Genomic DNA, 18,501 nt, shown 5'->3' on the forward strand with positions numbered 1-18,501 from the left:
GCTGTGCCGCTGTGGGGCCGGCTGGGTACGCCGCACCGGGTACGGGCACCGGGCACCGGCCCGGGGCTGCGCACATCGGGGCTGCGCACACGGCGGCTCAGCTGCACCGGGGCTGCACCGCGTACGGGCACCGGGCACCGGGCACCGGCTCCGCGCCGCCAGGCGGCGCCGCACGTCTGCCCCGCCAGGCACGCGGCGAGCGCCCGCCCGCCCCCGTCAGCGATTGGTAGGGGCAGAAGAGCGGTGCTGGAAGGATCCATCAGCCGCAGGATTGGTCAGCCTGGCGGAGTCAGGCGTGAGGCAAGGGAACTGATTGGCCGCGGAGGCCCCGCCTTCCGATTGGCGGAGAAGGCGCCGCGCTGCCGCCCGGCGGGACCTGTGTGGCGAGGCGCCCCGCCTCCCGCCGGGGAGATTGACAGGCGCCTGGCGGGGCGGGGCAAGGGCGCCCTTCCGCTCCCGCCCCGCCGCCGCCGGGCTGCCCCGCCTACTTCCGGCCCTTCTGCGGCCGCTGACTGGCCCGGCGGAGAGATTGGCAGCGTGAGGGGGCGGAGCGGCGCCTGGGCAGGAGGAAGCGGGCTCGGCGGCCGCGCTGCCGGCGGGATGGATCTGTTCGGGGACCTCCCGGAGCCCGGCTCCTCGGCGGCGGGTGAGGAGGCCGCGAGTACGGCCACTGGGGCGGGACGGGCGCCGAACTGCCGTCCTGCCCTGCCCCGGGGTCGGGCCTCACCCAGGCGCGGCCTCACAGGCCGTGCGGCCGGCGGCGAGCGGCGCTGGGCCCTGCCAGGCCCCGCTTCGGCCCGGGCAGCGAGGCTCCCCGGGGGCGGGCGCCGGCCTCGTGTACAGCTGGCCCGCCGCTACCGGGAGCGGCCCGGGCCGGCGGTAGCAGCTGAGGGCTCCCAGCGCCTGGGGGGCGGGGCGGCCGCCAGAGGAGGCAGCTTAAAAATCGATGGAGAAATTCCAGGATTTGGTTTTGATTTTTGTTTTGAGGTTTTCTTGTTCCCTGGGACTCGCTCGGGTGCAGAACGTTATCAGCGCAGTTTAGGCCGTGCTGGAGCCTTTCCCCTCTCTGTGCTGGTGCAGGTCATGGGTCTGTGGAGAGTTGTAATGGTGCTGCCTGAAATAATTTGGTGCTTTCTGAGCCTCTCCCATCCTATAACATCTTCCTTGGGCTGCTGAAGGATGTTAACACAGCTTCAGTGTGGATTCCTAGCAAAAAAAAAAAAAAAAAGCTGTGTCCCCAGGCAGGTGGTTGTTTTGCTCGTGTAGGAGCTGCCAAAGTTAGAGAGGAAAGAAAGGTAGGCAAGACTCTGCATGGTTACCCCACCTGTGCTTGTTTGGGGGGCGGTGCTTCCAGAAACCAACCTCTGCCTGCAGCCGATCGTGACTCTGCCCCGGTGTCTTACAGGGAAGGAGGTCCAGAAAGGGTCTCTGCTCTTTGATGATCTCCCGCCAGCCAGCAGTGCTGACTCAGGTATGGCTGCTCTGTTCCTGACATCAGTTTGGCTTCACCTTTTTTCTGCATCAGCATCTCTTGAGATGAAACTTGTGTAAACTATTTTCTTCGTTAAACAGGGTAAAGACAGCGGGGTTATCGGCACTGGTGTGCAGAGCACCTCCTTTCCTCATCTTGGTTTTTCGTGGGGTTTTTTGTTTGGGTTTTTTTTTTTTTTTCATAACTGCAACGTTATAGATGTTCCATATAAATATTCCGTGAAACAAATGTAAGGCCTGAGTCTGCCCCCACTATCCAGTAATAGAAATTGAAGTTTGGCTCGCTTCAATAAACTGGTATCTTATAATTTCTGCACTTCAGGAGGGGCGTATGCAGAGCATTATTCCCTCAAAGGGACAAAGATATTTAGTTCTTCTTGCCTTTTTCTTGTACTCCAGGAAAAGGAGGCTCTTTACTCTTCGATGATCTTCCGCCAGCCAGCAGCGGTGACACAGGTAAGGAGCTGTGTCAGCTCGCCAAGGCTCTGCTGACCTGCCCTTCTTAGGAAAACCTATTTTTGAGAAAACCCATTGAAGTAGTCTGTTGTGTTGGACACACAGCAAGCTCTGCTGTCCGCGTTGGCTGACACTGGTCGTGGCGATCTGTTTGTGCCCCCATTGTTTAAACTGGCATTCTGACTCTTTAAAGGTAATCTCAGGTCTGTTCCCAGAAGTACATCCCTCAGATGTCTTTCAGGAACCCCCGTCATCTGTGCCTGAAAGTTCCCTGCTTTGGGAGTGAAAGTATGTGTGTGCATGCTAAGAGAGAAGCCACTGCCCTGGCTTCTGTTGCTTTTCTGCTGTGGGCACAGGCTGCCTTCTTGTTCCTAGCTGTAAATGTCTTCAAAACCAGACTGCTGGTCTGGCAAGGCTTTCTCCCTGCAGCCAAGTGTTTGCCAGCACCTGGCAGGAGGTGAGATAATTCACTATTCCATATGAGAACACGTCTCCAGAAGGAAAAGTCTAGGGTTCTGACATTTTCCTTTCTAGCTTTAATTTGTAATCTATCTTCTGAAACTCCTAACAAATACGCACATTCAGAGAAATAAAATACACTGCTTTGCATTGTCGTGGGTACAATTTGTAGACATAAATAATCATAATAATTAAAAAAAAATTAGAAGTGTGCCAACTTGAAACATTACCTTCCTGAGCAGTTAAGTGAAAAAAGGCTGGCAAGAAAGCTAAGAAACAAACTGAGGATCAGCGGGGAGAATGGACAGCCTGCCAGCCAAACACAGCTGTACTGTGCCTGAGGTGGGGTCACGCAGTGTAAAGGGACTCAGTCAGCGCTCGCGGGGTTGGACAGCAATGTGTCCTGTGGGTGCTGAGTGGAATTGTGTGAGCGTGTTTGTGGTCAGGGAGCGTGTCTTGTTCAGCAGTAACTGTGGTCACTTCATACTGTGTGAGTGTGTGAGCCTGCACTCCTGAGAGTGCTTGGTATAAAAGGACTTGCTGCTGAATTTATGCAAGTAAAACAGAGCCGGAAGACTTCAGCTGCCTGCATTTTTGTTTTCTTTCAGCCTCCAGTGCTACTGAGCAGGTCTCATCAGCAGGGAGCCACGGGAAAGGGGAGAAGAGAAAGTCCTTGGAGGAGGAAGAGAAGAATGGCAGGGAAGAACTTGTGGAAAAGAAAGTTTGTAAAGGTTTTCAGACAATTTGAAAACAAATGTACTTATTTTGTACTTTTGACATTGGGCTGAGTAAGTCCAGACCAAAGCTAAGCTTTGCTTCTTCAGTCTGCTTGCATTTTCAGTCTCGTAGGGAGCACACTGCTGCGGCAGGCTGTGCAGGTCCCTCGAGCTCCTTGTCACTCTCTGCCTCCCTCACCCGGGTGGTCTTACCGGCCCTGCTGAAGTGGCAGAAGCTGAGCAGCATGCACCTTGGCGCTTGCAGGATAAGTTCCTGTACTGCCAAGAGGGGAGACCTGGAAAGCTAGAGCCACACCGGTTTCTTTTGCTGCATCCACAGATCTCTCCACTGGGTGGCTACTGAGATAGACAGAGAGAGATGTGCTGTGACGTACAGGGCTTCAGTGCAAGCGTGTTACGTTGCAGCTTTGGGAATAAGGTGCATGCAGGGGTACGAAGGAAAGGGCGTGTTCTGAAAACAGCAGACCCTGATTTCCTGTCCTTAGCACCCTCTGAAGCTGTGCTTTGTTTAATCTGCAGGTTCAGTGCCACGTGCTTCCCCTGCCTCCCCACCCCTTTTTGGTGAGAGCTCTGTCCGATGCCCGGCAGTCCTGCTTGGCTACAGCTGCCTGCCAACATGGGGGGGCCAGTGGCTTTTATAGCTGCTGACCCTGGGGGCACTTAAAAACCCATGTTACAAAATCAATGTCTTGTTCAGCAGAAGGTGCCAGATGTATTGTTGCAAGATGAGGGCCATACTTTACTGCAGTGCCAGCATAGGGTTCTGAAAGCTGAAAAGTGGTTGCTGATTTACTGGTGTTTAGCCTGAGCTGAGGAGATGGAGGAGTTTGATTTGTGTGTGTCTGTTTTGTTCCCCTTTAGGGTCAGTGGGCATTCTTGGATTGAAGGGTTATGTGGCAGAGAGGAAAGGTGAAAGAGAAGACATGCAGGACGCACATGTCATCTTGAACGATATCACCGAGGAATGCCAGCCTCTGCCCTCCCAAATGTAAGTGGGCCAGAATAAAGCTGTGGGTGGCAGCCATCACAGGGTGAAGGAGCTCAGCTAAGCCCGCTATATGATGCTTTTTGCTTTGAGCAGCTGATGCTCTTGATGACACCTGTGTGGTCTGGGCTTGTTATTGGGAGACCTGGGCAAACCACAGGATTATTTTGTATACAAATACCTCCCTTTGAGTGATGCTTAGTGGATTTGGTCACTGACTTCACAAGGATTGTGAGGGCCTGATAACTCTGGATATTGAGTCTGTTACCCAAATGTAAGCGTGGATGTTTAGAGACCTGCAGTTAAATGAGAAGCAATCAGGCCTTGCCTTGGGGATTTTACCATTTAATTGTGCCAGTGGAGAATGTTTGAAGATGAGAAAACAGATGTCAGAACTCTCTCATTTGAAAAGCTTAAATCAAATTTAAAGTTTGAAGCAAATTAACACATTTGAGGGTGTGTAGAGGGAGTGTGTGTATTTAAAGGAATGCTCTCAAGCATCATTCTGATACTGGATTTAGCTTGTGAACTAATAATATCTTGAGAACTTCGTGTGCTGAGGGATCTGAGTTTCTTGTCTGTAGTATGGTTTCAACAAGTTTAGGCATGGAGGGAACTGTAGGATTGATTAGACTGATGTCTGTGTAGAGCTGGGGAGTTGCAGGGCCCTTGAGGTGAAAAGTTTAGCTGCTTTTATGCCAAGTTGTGGTGTATAAACTCTTCTGCACTTCATTTTCTTGAGGGGTGGAAAATTACAAGAAAGTTCTCAGCTCAGTGCTTGCACACATAAACCATGTACATGCTGGAATGGGTGCTCTTAGAGATTTGCTACCTTTGTTTGTGCCTTAGAGTGCAGTTATTTGTCCAGACTGGCTGACACAGGGCAGAGTGTTATGGAGATGATCTCGCCTTCTGGCTAACCGCCTTTCTTAGCCTTTTTCTGCTTTTCTTTGTTCCCTCACAGCACACGTGTCTCGTACTTCGCTGTTTTTGATGGCCATGGGGGAGTCCGAGCCTCAAAATTTGCAGCACAGAATCTGCACCAAAACCTGATTAAGAAATTTCCTAAAGGTGAGGGGAGTGGAATAAGGGCTGTAGGACAACCATCACCTTTTCTGCTTTGATGTTATGGCAGTGGATAGGGAAACTGCTATGTTTGGGTGTAGTTCTGCAGTTCCCATCCCTTATTCCCAGTGGGCTTGCGAGACTGTGCTGTCTCCTAGGGAAGAGGGCTGGAAGCCTTTTTGGCACAAGGGTACAAGTAGCCAGCTGTGAACCGCTAAGCCAGTGTGAGATGCCCAGTTGCCAGTTTGGCAGTACCACTTCAAGCGTGAAAATATGCCCGTGGCAGAGAGGCGGGGGTACGTCATAAATTCTCCGTAGATACTACAGTGGATTTTTGGTGGCCTGAGCCCAGGATGTGCCCTAGCTGCTCTGCACAGAGTCTGAGAGATGCACTGCCTGACTGAATGTTGGATGAGGGAAGGGAGGGACTGGGATAGGTCAGATACATTTTAGCTGGAGCTTTGTTGCTGTTTTCCCTGTCTCACAGGTGAGGTAGTCAGTGTGGAGAAAACTGTGAAGAGATGCCTTTTGGACACCTTCAAACACACAGATGAAGAGTTTCTGAAACAAGCATCCAGCCAGTAAGTGTAAATGCTTGCTATGTGTTTGTATTTCTTAGCTTGTGTCTCACAGGCCTTAGTTCTGAGCAGGGCAGAGGAAACTGAGTCGTGTGTGTGCTTTAGTGAAACCTCATATAGCTTAGCTGTGCCAGGCTGTAACACTGCCAGCTCGGTGCCTGCTAGAGGTAGATCACGGCATGTTCTGGTCTTATTCTGTGGTAAGCAGCCTGTAGGACCCCTTAGACTAAAATACACCTTTGTGGTAAAGGAAGGAACCAAAACATGACCAAGAATGCAACTCTGTCCTTACCAGGCTGTTTGCCTTCTTTTGAAAGACGATGTTGCTGAAGTGACTTATCCCATACTGCCTGACATGGGATCTCTGAGAGCCTCAAAGTGTGGCAGGAGGGTGTCTGTAGAGCAGGCTGCTGCATGCAGCTTTCTTTAGAGCTACATTCCTATTAGTAAGGATGTGCTTGCCAGGCTGGAGCACATCTCTGAGGTTAAAAAAATGCACTGTGTTGAGAGATGTAGCTCTCCCAATGTAAGTTTAAATCTTGCTTTCTTCACCTCTTTTTGAAAAACCATCCTCATTCAGCCACACCTTAAAAAATAGGAAAAACTGCATGAAATACATGTAGAAATCAGTCTCTCAAAGCTGCTTTCAGTAAAGAGTGACATCATAGCCAGGCTTCATTGTGGGGAGGACTCGTCTGGCAGCTGTAATCTAAGAAACGCTTCTCACTTTACCTTGAGCTCTAGAGATACAAGCTTAACTACAGCAAGTGAAACATCAGAAGAGTGACTGAACAAGTGGTGTTGCTGCTGAGATGGAGTGGTGAGGACTGAGGCAAGCAGGCAGGGGTACTGTGAAAAAAAGGAAGGGAAATGAAAGGAAAAAGGAAGGCAACTCTGCTGCAGACCTGGCTGTGCCTTCCTTTTGCTGCAAAGAAGGAACCTCCCAAGGAGGAGTTTGGGGTGCTTGTTTGCTCACAGTGTTGTAGCTTCTGGGCAGTCATCGAGGCTGAGGCTGCTCCAGCCACAGAGGAGCTTTCCTGGGAGCTGAGTGTGAGATAGGGTTGGTGTGGGGAGTGTGGCTGGCAGTATTTGAACCATGCTTTTAGAAGGAGGTACTCTGTGCAGCTCCTCTGTCCTTGTCCAGCTCGCTGTTTACCACTGACAGTTTCCCTAGCTGCTTGCAGGCAGCTGCTGGGGACTTGTGCTAGCTGACTGCTGCGTGTTGGCACGACACTTCCTTGAGTCCCCAGGAGCACTCTGCGGCAGACTTAAACATTGCTTCCCCCACCTTAGTAATCTCATTTTTGTTCCCTTCAGGAAGCCAGCATGGAAGGATGGCTCCACAGCTACTTGTGTCCTAGCTGTTGACAATATTCTCTACATAGCCAACCTCGGGGACAGCCGGGTAAGCAGAATGGAGAAGCCCACTGCTGGCATCTTGATTCCTCCGAGAGCTTTATTTGCCCTGAAGGGTGAGGTGTTAGTGTGGGATGTCCTAGTTGCCATGAGCTTCCCAGCTGTTCCTACAAAGCATCTTGTTCTAGGTGGGTGTGGTGTACTTCTGTGTTGTCTCCCATAGTGTAAAACAACTGTGTGTGGTAGTGCTAAATATCTCACAGTATCTAGAATAGAATAGGATGTTTCAGTTGGAAGGGACCTATAATGATCACCTGGACCAACTGCCTGACCAATTCAGGGCTGACCAAAAGTTAAAGCATGGTATTAAGGGCACTGTCCAAACACCTCTTAAACACTGACAGGCCTGGGGCATCGACCACCTCTCTAGGAAGCCTGTTCCAGTGTTTGACCACCTTCTTGGTAAAGAAATGCCTCCTCATGTCCAGTCTAAACCTCCCCCAGTGCAGCTTTGGGCCATCCCCATGTGTCCTGTCACTTGGTCCCAGGGAGAAGAGCTCAGCACCTCCTTCTCTACATCTCCTCCTCAGGAAGCTGTAGAGAGCAATGAGGTCGCTCCTCAGCCTCCTTTTGTCCAAACTAGACAAACCCAAAGCTCTCAGCCACTCCTTATAGGACGTTTCTTCCAGCCCTTCACCAGCTTTTTTGTCCTCCTCTGGACACATTCAAGCACCTTCACACGCTTCTCAAACGGTGGGGCCCAGAGCTGCACCCAGCACTCGCGGTGAAGCCGCACCAATGCTGAACACAGCGGGATGATCCCCTCTTGACCGGCTGCTCCTGCTGTGTTGGATGCACCCCGGGATGCGGTTTGCCCCCTTGGCTGCAGGGCACACTGCTGGCTCCCACCGAGCCTGCTGCCCCCCAGCACCCCCAGGTCCCTTTCTGCAGGGCTGCTCTCCAGCCGCTCCTCCCGCAGTCTGTGCTTGTGCCTGGTGTTCCTCTGGCCCGGGTGCAGAAACTGGCACTTGGACTTGTTAAACTTCATGCCATTGATGACTGCCCAGTGCTCCAGTCTATCTAGATCCCTCTGCAAAGCCTCTTGTCCCTCCAGAGAGTCAGCAGCACTCACAGCTTAGTATCATCAGCAACCTTGCTAATTGCGCATTCAACTCCTGCATCCAGATCATGAATAAAAATATTGAACAGCACTGGCCCTAGGGCTGAGCCTTGAGGAACACCACTGGTGACCAGTTGCTAGCCAGATGTAGCCCCGGTCACTACAACTTACAGCTCACTCTGAGTCAGTTCTTGCTGCAGTTTTGTTGTTTTCTCACGAGGATCTTTTGTCAGCACAGGCGATTCTGTGTCGTTACAATGAAGAGAGTCAGAAACATGCAGCCTTAAGCCTCAGTAAGGAGCACAACCCCACCCAGTATGAGGAGCGCATGCGGATACAGAAAGCTGGGGGAAATGTCAGGTAAGTGCCTAAAGGGTATGAGTGAGCAATTCGGAACCCTGGTCCAGCTTTGGGCCTGAGGACTGAGTTCCTGGAGCTTCCTGAGCCCAGCGCTTATGGTAGTGAGAGCCCGGAGAGAATCTGTTGCTGCCTGTGGGAGGCCCAGTGGTGCCTGAGATGTCTGAGGATTCAGTTGAGTTGGCTGATGGGTGCTGGTTTCCTGGGGGCTTACCATGGTGGCGGGGTGCTGTGCTGCAAAGGCAGGAACCCACGTGAAAGCCTGGCAGTGCGATGCAAGCACAGACGTGCTTAAGCTTGACCTACAGAGCTGGACTTGATTGTTTCAGAAGTTATCACTTGCTGCAGCCTGTGACACTGAACAGAGCTCACTTCCTGGCTTGCAGCATCACCTTTCTCCTTGCCCTGTCAGAGGGGGAATGGCTTGAGAGGGCACAAGAAGCCCTCGGTGTCGATGTTGCTCCCTAGGGGTTAGCTGATGTACTTAGGTGGTCTGTGGTAGGAGGGAGGTTTCTGGAGCCGGAGTGGGATTATCTTAATATTCCTGTGCATGTCGGTGTGCCTGTCTGTCTGTGCAGCTGGTGCTAAACACAGCAGCTCTGTCTGATTTCCCTGGCTGGGTTCTCTCCCTTCTTTGAAGGCAGTTTCCTGATTGAATGGCATCCTCACAAGAGAGGGCTCGGTGCAGGTGAAGTGTCTTGGTGCCTGCAGAGGCAGAATGCCCCCCGGGCTGGGGAGGGGTGGGCTCAGTTCTGTCATGCTGCTGTGTCTGGAAGGCCTTGTTCCCCTTATCTCTGGAGAGCACACGCTGCTTCTTGTGCTTAGCACTGATCTATCTTTGCACACAGGAATGAGAGGGGCCAGTGTCTGTTAGCTCTTTTCAGAACTGGGGGGAACACCTTTCTGGCTGCCTGGGAGCCCCTCCCACTGCTTTTAATTCACTATTTTGAACCCAAGAGATAAGTTGCAGAGTGTGTGAGCATCAGATCTCTTCTTGTGACGTGCCTCACTTCTTGCTTTTATCTCAAGTGAGGGTGGTTGGACTATGACATGAACGAGCCTGTGTCTTCCCAGAGTGTGTGGAAGAGCCTTTTGGGGAAGAAGACGCTTAATTGTTGGAAAGGTGGAGTGTGGGAAGCTGCTTCTGTTGGGGCAGCACTCGGTTAATTAGACAAGTTTATCAAACAAAACTGCATCCTAAGGATTGTAACTCGAGTTTCACAGAACTGGTTGCTGTGATCAGGGGTTAGTAAAGACCAAGTGGTCAGGAAAAAGTGCCGTGGTTCTTGCTCCTTGGAACTGCCCCTAGTTGAGCCAGTCTGTAGGGGCTGTGTCCTGATAGGCAGAGCACAGGAGCAGCAGCTGGCTCAGACCTGGTCTTGCCTGCTGCCACTCTGTTTCTATTGAAATGCAGTTTGCCAGATACCTTGCCAAAAATTAGTCTGTGAATTCCAACATCCACCTCTGGGAGATCAGCTTCGCGTATAACTCTTACTTCCCTGGCTTGGTAGGCTAAGCAGGACCTGGGTTAGGGCAGAGAGATGGAAAAGAGCCTGGAATTCTCTTGACTTCATTTCTTCCCCCTCTCCACTTGTTTCCCAAAGCTTCACACAAACATGCAGAAAGGGAAGGAGACTTTGGAAGGGAAGATTTGCACTTGCTGGGGAAGTGGGTCAAGATTTGTACAAGGCAGCTGAGTGCACTGTAAGGAGTGTTCCCGTGAGTGATGTGTGCTGGTGTGGGGATGTCTCTCAAGTGTTTTCTTTCCTTGTGCAGGGACGGAAGAGTCCTAGGAGTGCTGGAAGTTTCCCGCTCCATCGGGGATGGCCAGTACAAACGCTGTGGTGTTATCTCCGTGCCAGATATCAAACGCTGCCAACTCACACCCAACGACAGGTAAAGCGTGCCCGTGCACAGGGGGGTTGGCTGCATCCTGGCTCTGCTCAGCAGAAATGGCGCAAGCTGCACGACCCCCTGTGCTCTGCTGTTAGGGCCGAGGCACTTTGCACTGCTCACCTAGAATTAGAGGATGCTTTTAACTACTGGCATTTCTCCACTCCTGTTCCTTACTGGTTTAGTGGGATAATGCTGCTGCCTCACTCTGCCAAGATACTGTGAAGGCTCCTGTTGGACAAACCAGCCTCTCAGCAGTGATCGCATACACGAGCCTTAGACTTGCTTTATGCTCTGAATAAGTTCACACAGCAGGGTTCAAGCAGTTGGTTAAGGCTTTAATTTTTGGATCCCTACCCTGTCCAAAAGTTGTTTCGAGCAGCCATGGTGCCCACAAATACCATTGCATTCAACTCTGGTATTTGACGATTTGAGATGCTTTTCTAACATGATTGGCAATGACAAATTGCTGTGAGTTTTTGTGTCAGTGTGGCCCTGCAGGCTCTCTGAGGTGAGAGTGTAACCCAGTACCGCTGCTTTTTCTGGGATTAGAGTTCCATATCAAGTGATCCACCAAAATATTTCTAAAGATATTCTGAGCTCTGAAACGATGTCTTCAGAGACATGTGCTGCACTGGCAGGCTGGCCACCTCTGCAGGATGGTTGTAGTTTTCCTTGTCCAGTGACACTGCTCAGGGCTCCTGGTTAATACAATCCCCTGTGCAGGCAGGGAGTGCAGAGCAGGCTGTCTCCCCAATCCTCTGCTGTGGAGCTGAGAGGCAGCTCTCCTTGCCTTGGGCTCTGTGTCCCCTCAACCTTCTGCAGCCTGTGGCAATACTTTCTGGCAGAGTTTTCCAATCACAGCTATGCCTCTCTTGCTGGGTTAAGCTGCTCGCTTTTCTTTTGAATATTTCCACTTAAGTTATCGCCTACCTCAGGAGTGTGGAAATGTAAAGGATTAAAAGGATGCACATAAGGTGGCTGTGGTCTATTTCCTTACATTAACTACTTCACAGGGAAAATATGTGAATGAAAAGGACTCAAAGGAAAGAAGCAGTTCCTAGAGAAATAATGGAGCTTTCCAGCAGGGCATGGTATGTGGTCTGGCCTGATGGTGCAGTGTGAGTAGGACTGCCAGGATGTCCTGATCTAGGTCTTACATTGTTTGCCTGGCTCTTTGGCCTCTACTTTGAATTGCCTCAGCTCTGTGAATGGTAGGTTCTGGAGCACCAGAGGACTTCTGGTGCTTCTGAGAGATTTGCAGATGAGCTTTATGGCATCTTCCCTTTGCACTGGAGCGTGGGTAGTCATTAAATAACCTTGGAGGGATTTTGCTGTAGCTGGGGAGCCAAAGATTCAGGCTTGGAATCTGTCTCTGCTTGATTTCCAGGTTCATTCTGATAGCATGTGATGGCCTCTTTAAAGTCTTTACACCAGAAGAAGCTGTGAACTTCATTGTGTCCTGCCTGGAGGTGAGGAGAAGGCGGCAGCGTTGGGGGCTGGGTTTGTCAGTGCAGGGGACGCAAAATGGAATCACTCTGGCTTGCAGAAATCAACTTCTGCCAGGGTATCCTCCTTATAGGTGAAGTTGTCCTGAGTTGTTTTGCTTCCGTGTGCTTGCACTTACATGCTTTGCTGGGAGCATTCAGCGTCGTCTTTCCTTGTCCCAACAGGATAAGAACATCCAGACAAGAGAAGGAAAGCTAGAAGCAGATGCTAGATACGAAGCTGCGTGTAACAGACTGGCCAACAAGGCAGTACAGCGGGGCTCGGCGGACAACGTCACAGTCATGGTGGTCCGGATAGAGCACTGAGAGACGAGGTGTGGCGGCAGGATTCCCGGCGTGCGGCGGATGTAAGGGAAGGGAGAAATCGGTGTGCGTGCATGTCTGGCTGGGGGAGGGAGGGTCCTGCTGGATGCCCTTCGGTGTAAATAAAGTTGGTTTTTGGTTTTTTTTTTTTTTTCTAATAGTTTTAGCTCACTTGGCTAGCAGTGTTTTCTAAGTGGCTGCTGCAGTGGATCAGCCTGCAGAAATCTCTTGTCCTGTCAACCCCCCGTGGATGTCTTGGCAAACCAAATAAACCCGTTTGGCGGAGGTGCTAGCAAGAGCAGGCATCTGTGGGCATGAACTCTGCCAGCTGTTCCAAACAGTGCAGTTCTGTTCATTTCTTTGAGCTCTGTGTGAGGCCCTGGGAGAGTCCTGAGCTCTCTGGACTCAGTGGGAGCTCCTGTATGGGCTGTGCAGTGCCCCAGGCCGCTGGCTTGGGATGCGGTGTGAGCTGGGAAGGAAACCTTTTGGTTCTGAAGCTGGGCGGAGAGGTTGAGCCTCTCTCAGCTGAGCTGAGTGATACAAACACCGCTTGCAGAGCAGCAGTGTACCGTCCCTCTGCTTGCAGAAAACATTGAGGTTTTGTTTTAGTTGTTGATACGGCAAAAGTGGCTGGAATTTGCTCCTCATGTTTATTGGGAAAGTGTTTTCACCAAATGGACCTGCCAGGCAGGAGGGCGGAGGCAGAGCTTAGGGCGGGCTCTGTGCTTGTCTGGGTGCTATCTGAGGAGCAGGCAGCTCTGGTTTTAGGTACTTGTTGCTATTAAGTGTCTGGTGTCTCATCCCGTCCCCATTCCTCTACCAGCTGTTGCTGCAGGGAGTCGGTATGCTGTTTTCCAGAGAAAATCTGGCTTAAGACCAAGTGACAGTGTGAAAGCTAAACGGAGTGGGCTACCAAAGCGCTTAAATTCCAGATTACGCAACTTTGCCTGTGGGTGAGACAGTGCACTGAGGGAGGTGAGCCAGTGGGTCTGTGCAGTGGTTTCTTGCGCAACCTCCTTGCTCTGCATGAGGAACGGTGCAGTCCCAGAGAGACTGGATAGGTTGGTGTGGTGGTGCCTGCTAGTTTGTGCATATTCCTGCGCGGGGTTGTGAGGCTTCCCAGGCTCTTTCCTGCTCCCTGTGTTCCCTGGAGCTTTGGGAGATCCTGGGCTACCTGAGCACACAAATGCTATCCTGTTGTTTGGGGCAGGTGGCTTGACTGTCTTTCATCTGTTTCTGCTACAGCAAAAGTCAGTTAAAGTTCCTGGGCGTATGCTAACAGTTAGGCTAACTTGGCCTAGCTCACACTAACTCTCTGCATCTCCTGCGGAGCGCTGAGGAAGGAAGTGGGCCTCTGGCACGTATTTTGAGTAGCGCTTGCCTCTGCCAGCTTGTTCTGCTCCCAGCCATTCCTGTACACTCTGATGTAAGGTTGCACTAGTTAACAAAGTTTGCAGGCCATCCGATGTTATCCCCGTGGTTTGAACCCTGGGTATCCCATAGCAGAGTCTCGGGCATTGAATCTTTACAAAAATAATTTGCTCAAATCATACAGCTGGGAAAAATCAGCTCAAGCGAGGTGCCTCCAGAGAGGGACTCAGAACAAAGAAATCCTTGGAGAGTTATACCCTTGCAATCCATGCACCTGCCCCTCGCGCTGTTCACACACCTTGCACATGCCTTTTGGTCCAATGGTAATTACTGGTCTGAGGTCTTCTAATGCCTCACTGGATTCCTTCTCTGCCCCCAGAGAGGGTTAACTGTCCACATCTTGTCCAGCTGCAGCGGTCAGCAATGACGGCAACTCATCAAAATGAGAACAGCCAAGAAAGAGGAGATCCAAGGGGAGAGCAGTCTGTCGTCGTCTGCTGTGGCTTCCTTATCTTCTGGTTCATGTTGGCCTCAGGGCCGTGTTTTGTATAACTCAGTAAAAGTTATGTAAATTCAGTAAAAGTTTAATGAAAGATCACAGCTTGCAGCCTAAGGCTTCTGCAAGTCCAGCCACTCATGCTAAGTAAGCATGCTAAGCAGAGAGCGCACCAAATCACACACCACCATGCTACGACTCTTGCATCCTAAAGCTAGATGGACTCTGATCCATTCTGTTTCTGACATCTTCCTGAAGCTAAACAGCTCCTATTAACACATTCAGGATGAGCTGAGAGGGAGCTGCCCATGTCAGCAACAGGTGCTGCTGCTGCTCTTGAAAGCCAAACTGGGAGACCCAAGAGGGAGTGGTATAGAGTTTATTCAGTCTGTGGCCAAAGAAACCCTGATGGCAGATTTCAGGAGGGCAACTCACCCTCCCTTCTCACCTCCCAGCTTTTCACACCTCTTGTGCTGAGACAAGCACCTGTCTCTGGTGCTCCCTTCAGGAGGCCTCTTAATTTCAGCGCAAGAGCTGGTGAGAGGAGTATCAGCTTGTCCTTCTCTGTCTTTTCTCCCTCTCCCTCCTCTTCCGACTCTTCTTTCTTTCCCTTTAGAAAGAGTACTGAAAGCACAACTCCAGCTGGGAGCATAATACACACTGTTACCGTACAGCCAGTAATGATTTCCATCAAACGAATCGTATTGTCCATTTTTCAGGGGGAAGGAAGCAATGTGGAGCAGTTTCACCATGCTTGTGAGTAGCCAACCTCTTAGAAAGGCAGGTTCAACCCCAGCTTTAGTAGAAATCAAAAAACAGTTGTTTCTATTTCCTGGTAGGGTGGGGTCTGCAAGAGGTTTCCTGAAAATAAACTCTCCCTGCCTCACTGCTTGGGGCCCTCCCAACACCTGAATTAGCCCCCCAGTAGCCCTGACTTAATCAACTCTTTCGATTTTTCTGTTCAAGTACACTGGGCTCTTTACATCTCGCTCACAGAGGACAGCTTGGCAAGCCCACTCTCCAGCAGCAAGTCCTTTTGTGTCTCCTCAGGTGTCTCTGGTAGGAAGGGGAGGTGGCTGATCTGAGTGAGACTGCCTTGGCTCATGGTCACGCCCGGTAACTGGGAGGTGCTGACTGGGCCAAGCTTCTTAATTGGGCAGGCGCTGTGGAGGCCTCGTCTCTGCCAGGATGCTGCTGCCCACCCGCTCGGCTGGGAGAGGGCACGCCTTTCCTTTCAGAGGCGAGTTTTCTTTGCCTTGCACGAGAAGTCAACATTAAAACTGCGCACCCAGAGCCCCCACCCACGAAGAGCTGCAGCAACAGCTACTTCACCGGGCTCCTCGAGGAGATGGAACCTGCAGGGGCCCGACAGGGCCAGGAAAGCCCTCGTGAGCGAGGTCCAGCGCGAGGAGCCTGCCTGTCCCCTGCCTACGTGCGAGGATCCCTCAGGGAAGGTGGGGCTGGGTGCAGCTGGTGCTATCTCCCCATGCTGCTGGCACGGCTTGCCCAGTGCTACGTGCTACTGAGAAGTAAAACGTGCGGCTCCCCTGCCCCACGCCCAGCCTGCCAGGGTACCCCTCTCCTGCAGCCCTCGCTCAGGCACCTCGCCCTGCGCCCGTGCTCGGCTCAGACGGCTATCGGGGCTGAAGCAAGGCACGTATCTGTGCTGCCCACGGCCTGGGCCCCGTGCTACGGGCAGGGAACGCCTCGTGTGGAAAGCTGGGGGACAGGAATTTGCTTTAATCGAATGTGCAGCATTAGCGGGACGTTGTTCTGCTTTGAAGATTAGCTGTGAAGGACCTTGGCTTCTGCCAGCAAACACTCACTGCCAGTACACTGCAGGGAAGCTAAAGCGATACAAATAATCTGGCTTGGGCTGCTGAGAAGCCGGGCAGGGAAATCTGCTGAGACCGAAAATGGAAGCATGGGGCTTGTCCCAGGCACCAACGCCCAGCACAGTGGGAGCTGAGCCACGCAGAGAAAGCAACTGTCTGCTGCCACTGTCACCAGAGTTTTCCAATATGAACTTCCAGCCCTCATCTTTAGATAAAGGTGAACTCCCTTAGCTTCTTGTCAGACTTCTTTATTATTACTGTTATTATTATCACGATCCTTTCCTCCCCGACCTTTTGTCCAGCGTGAGATGGTTCTGCAGCACAAGCAGTGCCAGACCAGCCTGCAGCTCCTGCAGCAGCGAAACCCTGGGCTCGGTGCTGAGAAGGGAAGGCGTGATGGTGGGTGGCAGATGGAAGGGTCCGGCCGCTCCTAGCACAAGTTCAGCTCCCCGCGTGGTGCCCAGCGCCTTTTCACACCCCCAGCAGAATGGCGCTGAAATCGGAGCCTCTTTGAACGGTGAGGGGAGAGCCTGCAGCATTATCCACAAAAACAGAGGCGTACTGCCCGGCCTGGAGAGAGAGCGGGCTTAATGGGGCTGGGACACCTGCGGGCACTGGGCACAGCCTGGCAGAGCGAAGGAGAGCGCTCTCCCCTGCGCCGAGCAGCTGAGAGCTGGAGGGGCTGCTCCCCCTCTGCTTTCTGGGAAAAGGGCGACATTAGAGGCCCGTAGGGCAGCCCAGCCACGGTATGGGCTGTGCGTCCCAGCGGACCTCAGCCCTGAGTGTCCTTTGGGCTCGGAGCTGGACTGAGGAGCAGACTCGATGCCCAGCCCTGGAGCTGGGGCCACGGAAGGCACCTTCCCACCTGGCACAGTCCCGAGCAGAGCTGGCACCACTGACCTGCAGGTAAAGCACTCCGGTGACGGAGATGGTGAAAAGGTCACTGCCGCTCTCCAGCCGGGACACCGTCTCCAGATTGCTGCAGAAGAGGGAAGGTGGTGCTGGGGAGAGCGTGTTCCCTCTTCCCTGGGGCTACTGAACCCCTTCCTCCCTCCCTGGCCCAGGGTCCCTCTCCCCTCCTGCCCGTGCCCTGCCTTACCTGTTCTGCTGGCAGCGGGACTGCACGCAGATCAGCACCCGCAGACGGTTCCCCCTGCATGGCTGCCCCTTCCGCCGCTGCTCTCTGCGCACTGAGACAGATGGGAGGTGAGAGCCACCCCAGACCTCCCCTCTGGGGCTGCGGGGGCTGCTCGGGGGCTCACCGATATGCAGCGTGGCGGTGAAGGTGTAGTACCCCCCGACGGGGGCCGTGTACTGCCCGCTGGTCAGGTTCAGGCCCGAGCCCCGGTGGAACATCCCCTCCCTCTCCGGCTGGGGAAAGGCTGGGGTTAGAGATCGAGCCCCTGCACCGGGCAGGTGCCCCCATGGGTGGGAAGGGGCGGTGGGCTGGGCACTCACGATGTAGTAGAGCTGCAGCTCCTGCCATGCTCGCTGCTCGATGGAGATGTTTTCACGTGTCTGGCAGTGGAAGGCTGCTTCCACACGGCGATGGGACACGGCCTGTGGGTCGCCTTCACCACTCTCCTCCTCTTCCTTGCACCCTTCCCAGGCTTTCCTTCGCGTCTGCTCCTTCACCATCCCTGACCCGAAAACCCGACCGGGCTTGGCTTTAGGAATGAACCTCGGCTTTTCCTGGCCCCAAGATGAGACTGCGCCTGGCTCTGCTGCCCAGCCCCGCCATCCCCCTTGCCCACTCTGTCCCCTTGTCCCCGCTGGCCCCTGCTCCAGCCCTGGGGTCCCCCGCCCCCCCCCCCCAGCAGCCCTCCCCGGGCCGGTGGGTACCTTTCAGCAGGAAGTGCAGCTCCCTCAGCAGCTCCTCCAGCACGGTGGGGGCCCGGGGGGCTACGGGGGCAGCGCCGGCCACACCGGTTTGGGGTGATTTTCCCGGAGATCGGCCACCGGCCGGCCCCGCCGCCGTGTCCCCCGTCTTGCCCCGGGCACGGCTGCCGCTCGCCCGCCGGGGGCTCCCGGCCAGTAGCATCCAGGCCTGGCGGGGGTCCACGCCCCCGGCCCGGGGACCCCCGCGCCCCGGATCCGCCGCCCGCCCCGCGGCTGCTCCCGGGGAGCCGCTCCCGCTCCCGGCCCCGCTCCCGGCGGCGCAGAGCAGCGCCAGGCACAGCGCCGGCAGCCGCATCCCGCACCCGCCGATACCGGCAAGGGCGGCCCCGGCCCCGCCTCGGGGCTCGCCAGGGCCTGCGGGGCCCGCCCCGCCGATGGCTCCCGGGACGTCCCCTGCCCCCCGGTACCGGCAGAGACGGGGATGGGGCAGGAGGCGCCGCCCGCCTCCGCCCCGGCACCGGGAACCCCAAGGTTCGCCATCAGCCCGAGGTCACTTCCCGGGGACGCCGGCCGCGCATCCCGGGAAGAAAACCGGGGTGAAGCTGCCCGCCGCGCCCCACGAGGGCACTAAGCACCCAAAAGCTGGTTTGTC

At 53.7% G+C, this 18,501-nt stretch overlaps 2 protein-coding genes across 5 annotated transcripts; one reads left to right on the forward strand and one right to left on the reverse strand.

Moving 5' to 3' along the window:
• The first annotated feature begins 557 nt into the window (after window positions 1–557).
• ILKAP (ILK associated serine/threonine phosphatase) lies at window positions 558–12,646 on the forward strand. 3 transcript variants are annotated; one of them, XM_086755000.1, is made up of 13 exons: window positions 558–646; window positions 1,406–1,471; window positions 1,891–1,947; window positions 3,015–3,137; window positions 4,005–4,131; window positions 5,093–5,199; window positions 5,681–5,774; window positions 7,089–7,176; window positions 8,486–8,607; window positions 10,381–10,500; window positions 11,888–11,969; window positions 12,171–12,352; window positions 12,470–12,646. In XM_086755000.1, exons 1-12 carry the CDS (start codon window positions 601–603, stop codon window positions 12,309–12,311), a joined length of 1,173 nt encoding a protein of 390 aa, XP_086611126.1. In that variant the 5' UTR covers window positions 558–600; the 3' UTR covers window positions 12,312–12,352; window positions 12,470–12,646. The 3 variants fall into 3 exon arrangements, with proteins under 3 accessions (XP_086611126.1, XP_086611125.1, XP_086611127.1); XM_086754999.1 differs by lacking the exon at window positions 12,470–12,646 and having other exon boundaries at window positions 12,171–12,453; XM_086755001.1 differs by lacking the exons at window positions 1,406–1,471; window positions 12,470–12,646 and having other exon boundaries at window positions 564–646; window positions 12,171–12,453.
• Window positions 12,647–16,248: 3,602 nt separating this feature from the next.
• On the reverse strand, window positions 16,249–18,204 carry ERFE (erythroferrone). 2 transcript variants are annotated; one of them, XM_086754825.1, is made up of 6 exons: window positions 17,853–18,204; window positions 17,469–17,650; window positions 17,273–17,381; window positions 17,110–17,200; window positions 16,911–16,989; window positions 16,249–16,580 (listed from the first exon to the last, which is right to left on the reverse strand). In XM_086754825.1, the coding sequence occupies exons 1-6, from the start codon at window positions 18,202–18,204 to the stop codon at window positions 16,482–16,484; spliced, it is 912 nt and encodes a 303-aa protein (XP_086610951.1). In that variant the 3' UTR covers window positions 16,249–16,481. The 2 variants fall into 2 exon arrangements, with proteins under 2 accessions (XP_086610951.1, XP_086610950.1); XM_086754824.1 differs by having other exon boundaries at window positions 17,110–17,381.
• Between the last annotated feature and the right edge of the window lie 297 nt (window positions 18,205–18,501).

This window comes from Chlamydotis macqueenii, chromosome 9, assembly GCF_036417535.1.
Source record: "Chlamydotis macqueenii isolate bChlMac1 chromosome 9, bChlMac1.mat, whole genome shotgun sequence".
Classification (NCBI taxonomy): Eukaryota; Metazoa; Chordata; class Aves; order Otidiformes; family Otididae; genus Chlamydotis; species Chlamydotis macqueenii.

Coding starts and splice junctions, on each gene's coding strand:
- ILKAP (XM_086755000.1), top strand. CDS start 601: ATGGATCTGTTCGGGGACCTCCCGGAGCCCGGCTCCTCGGCGGCGG. Junction 7,177..8,485: donor CCAACCTCGGGGACAGCCGG/GTAAGCAGAATG, acceptor TTGTCAGCACAG/GCGATTCTGTGTCGTTACAA. Junction 11,970..12,170: donor TCATTGTGTCCTGCCTGGAG/GTGAGGAGAAGG, acceptor TTGTCCCAACAG/GATAAGAACATCCAGACAAG.
- ERFE (XM_086754824.1), bottom strand. CDS start 18,204: ATGCGGCTGCCGGCGCTGTGCCTGGCGCTGCTCTGCGCCGCCGGGAGC. Junction 17,382..17,468: donor AGCTGCAGCTCTACTACATC/GTGAGTGCCCAG, acceptor GCCTTTCCCCAG/CCGGAGAGGGAGGGGATGTT. Junction 16,990..17,109: donor TCCCGCTGCCAGCAGAACAG/GTAAGGCAGGGC, acceptor CCTCTTCTGCAG/CAATCTGGAGACGGTGTCCC.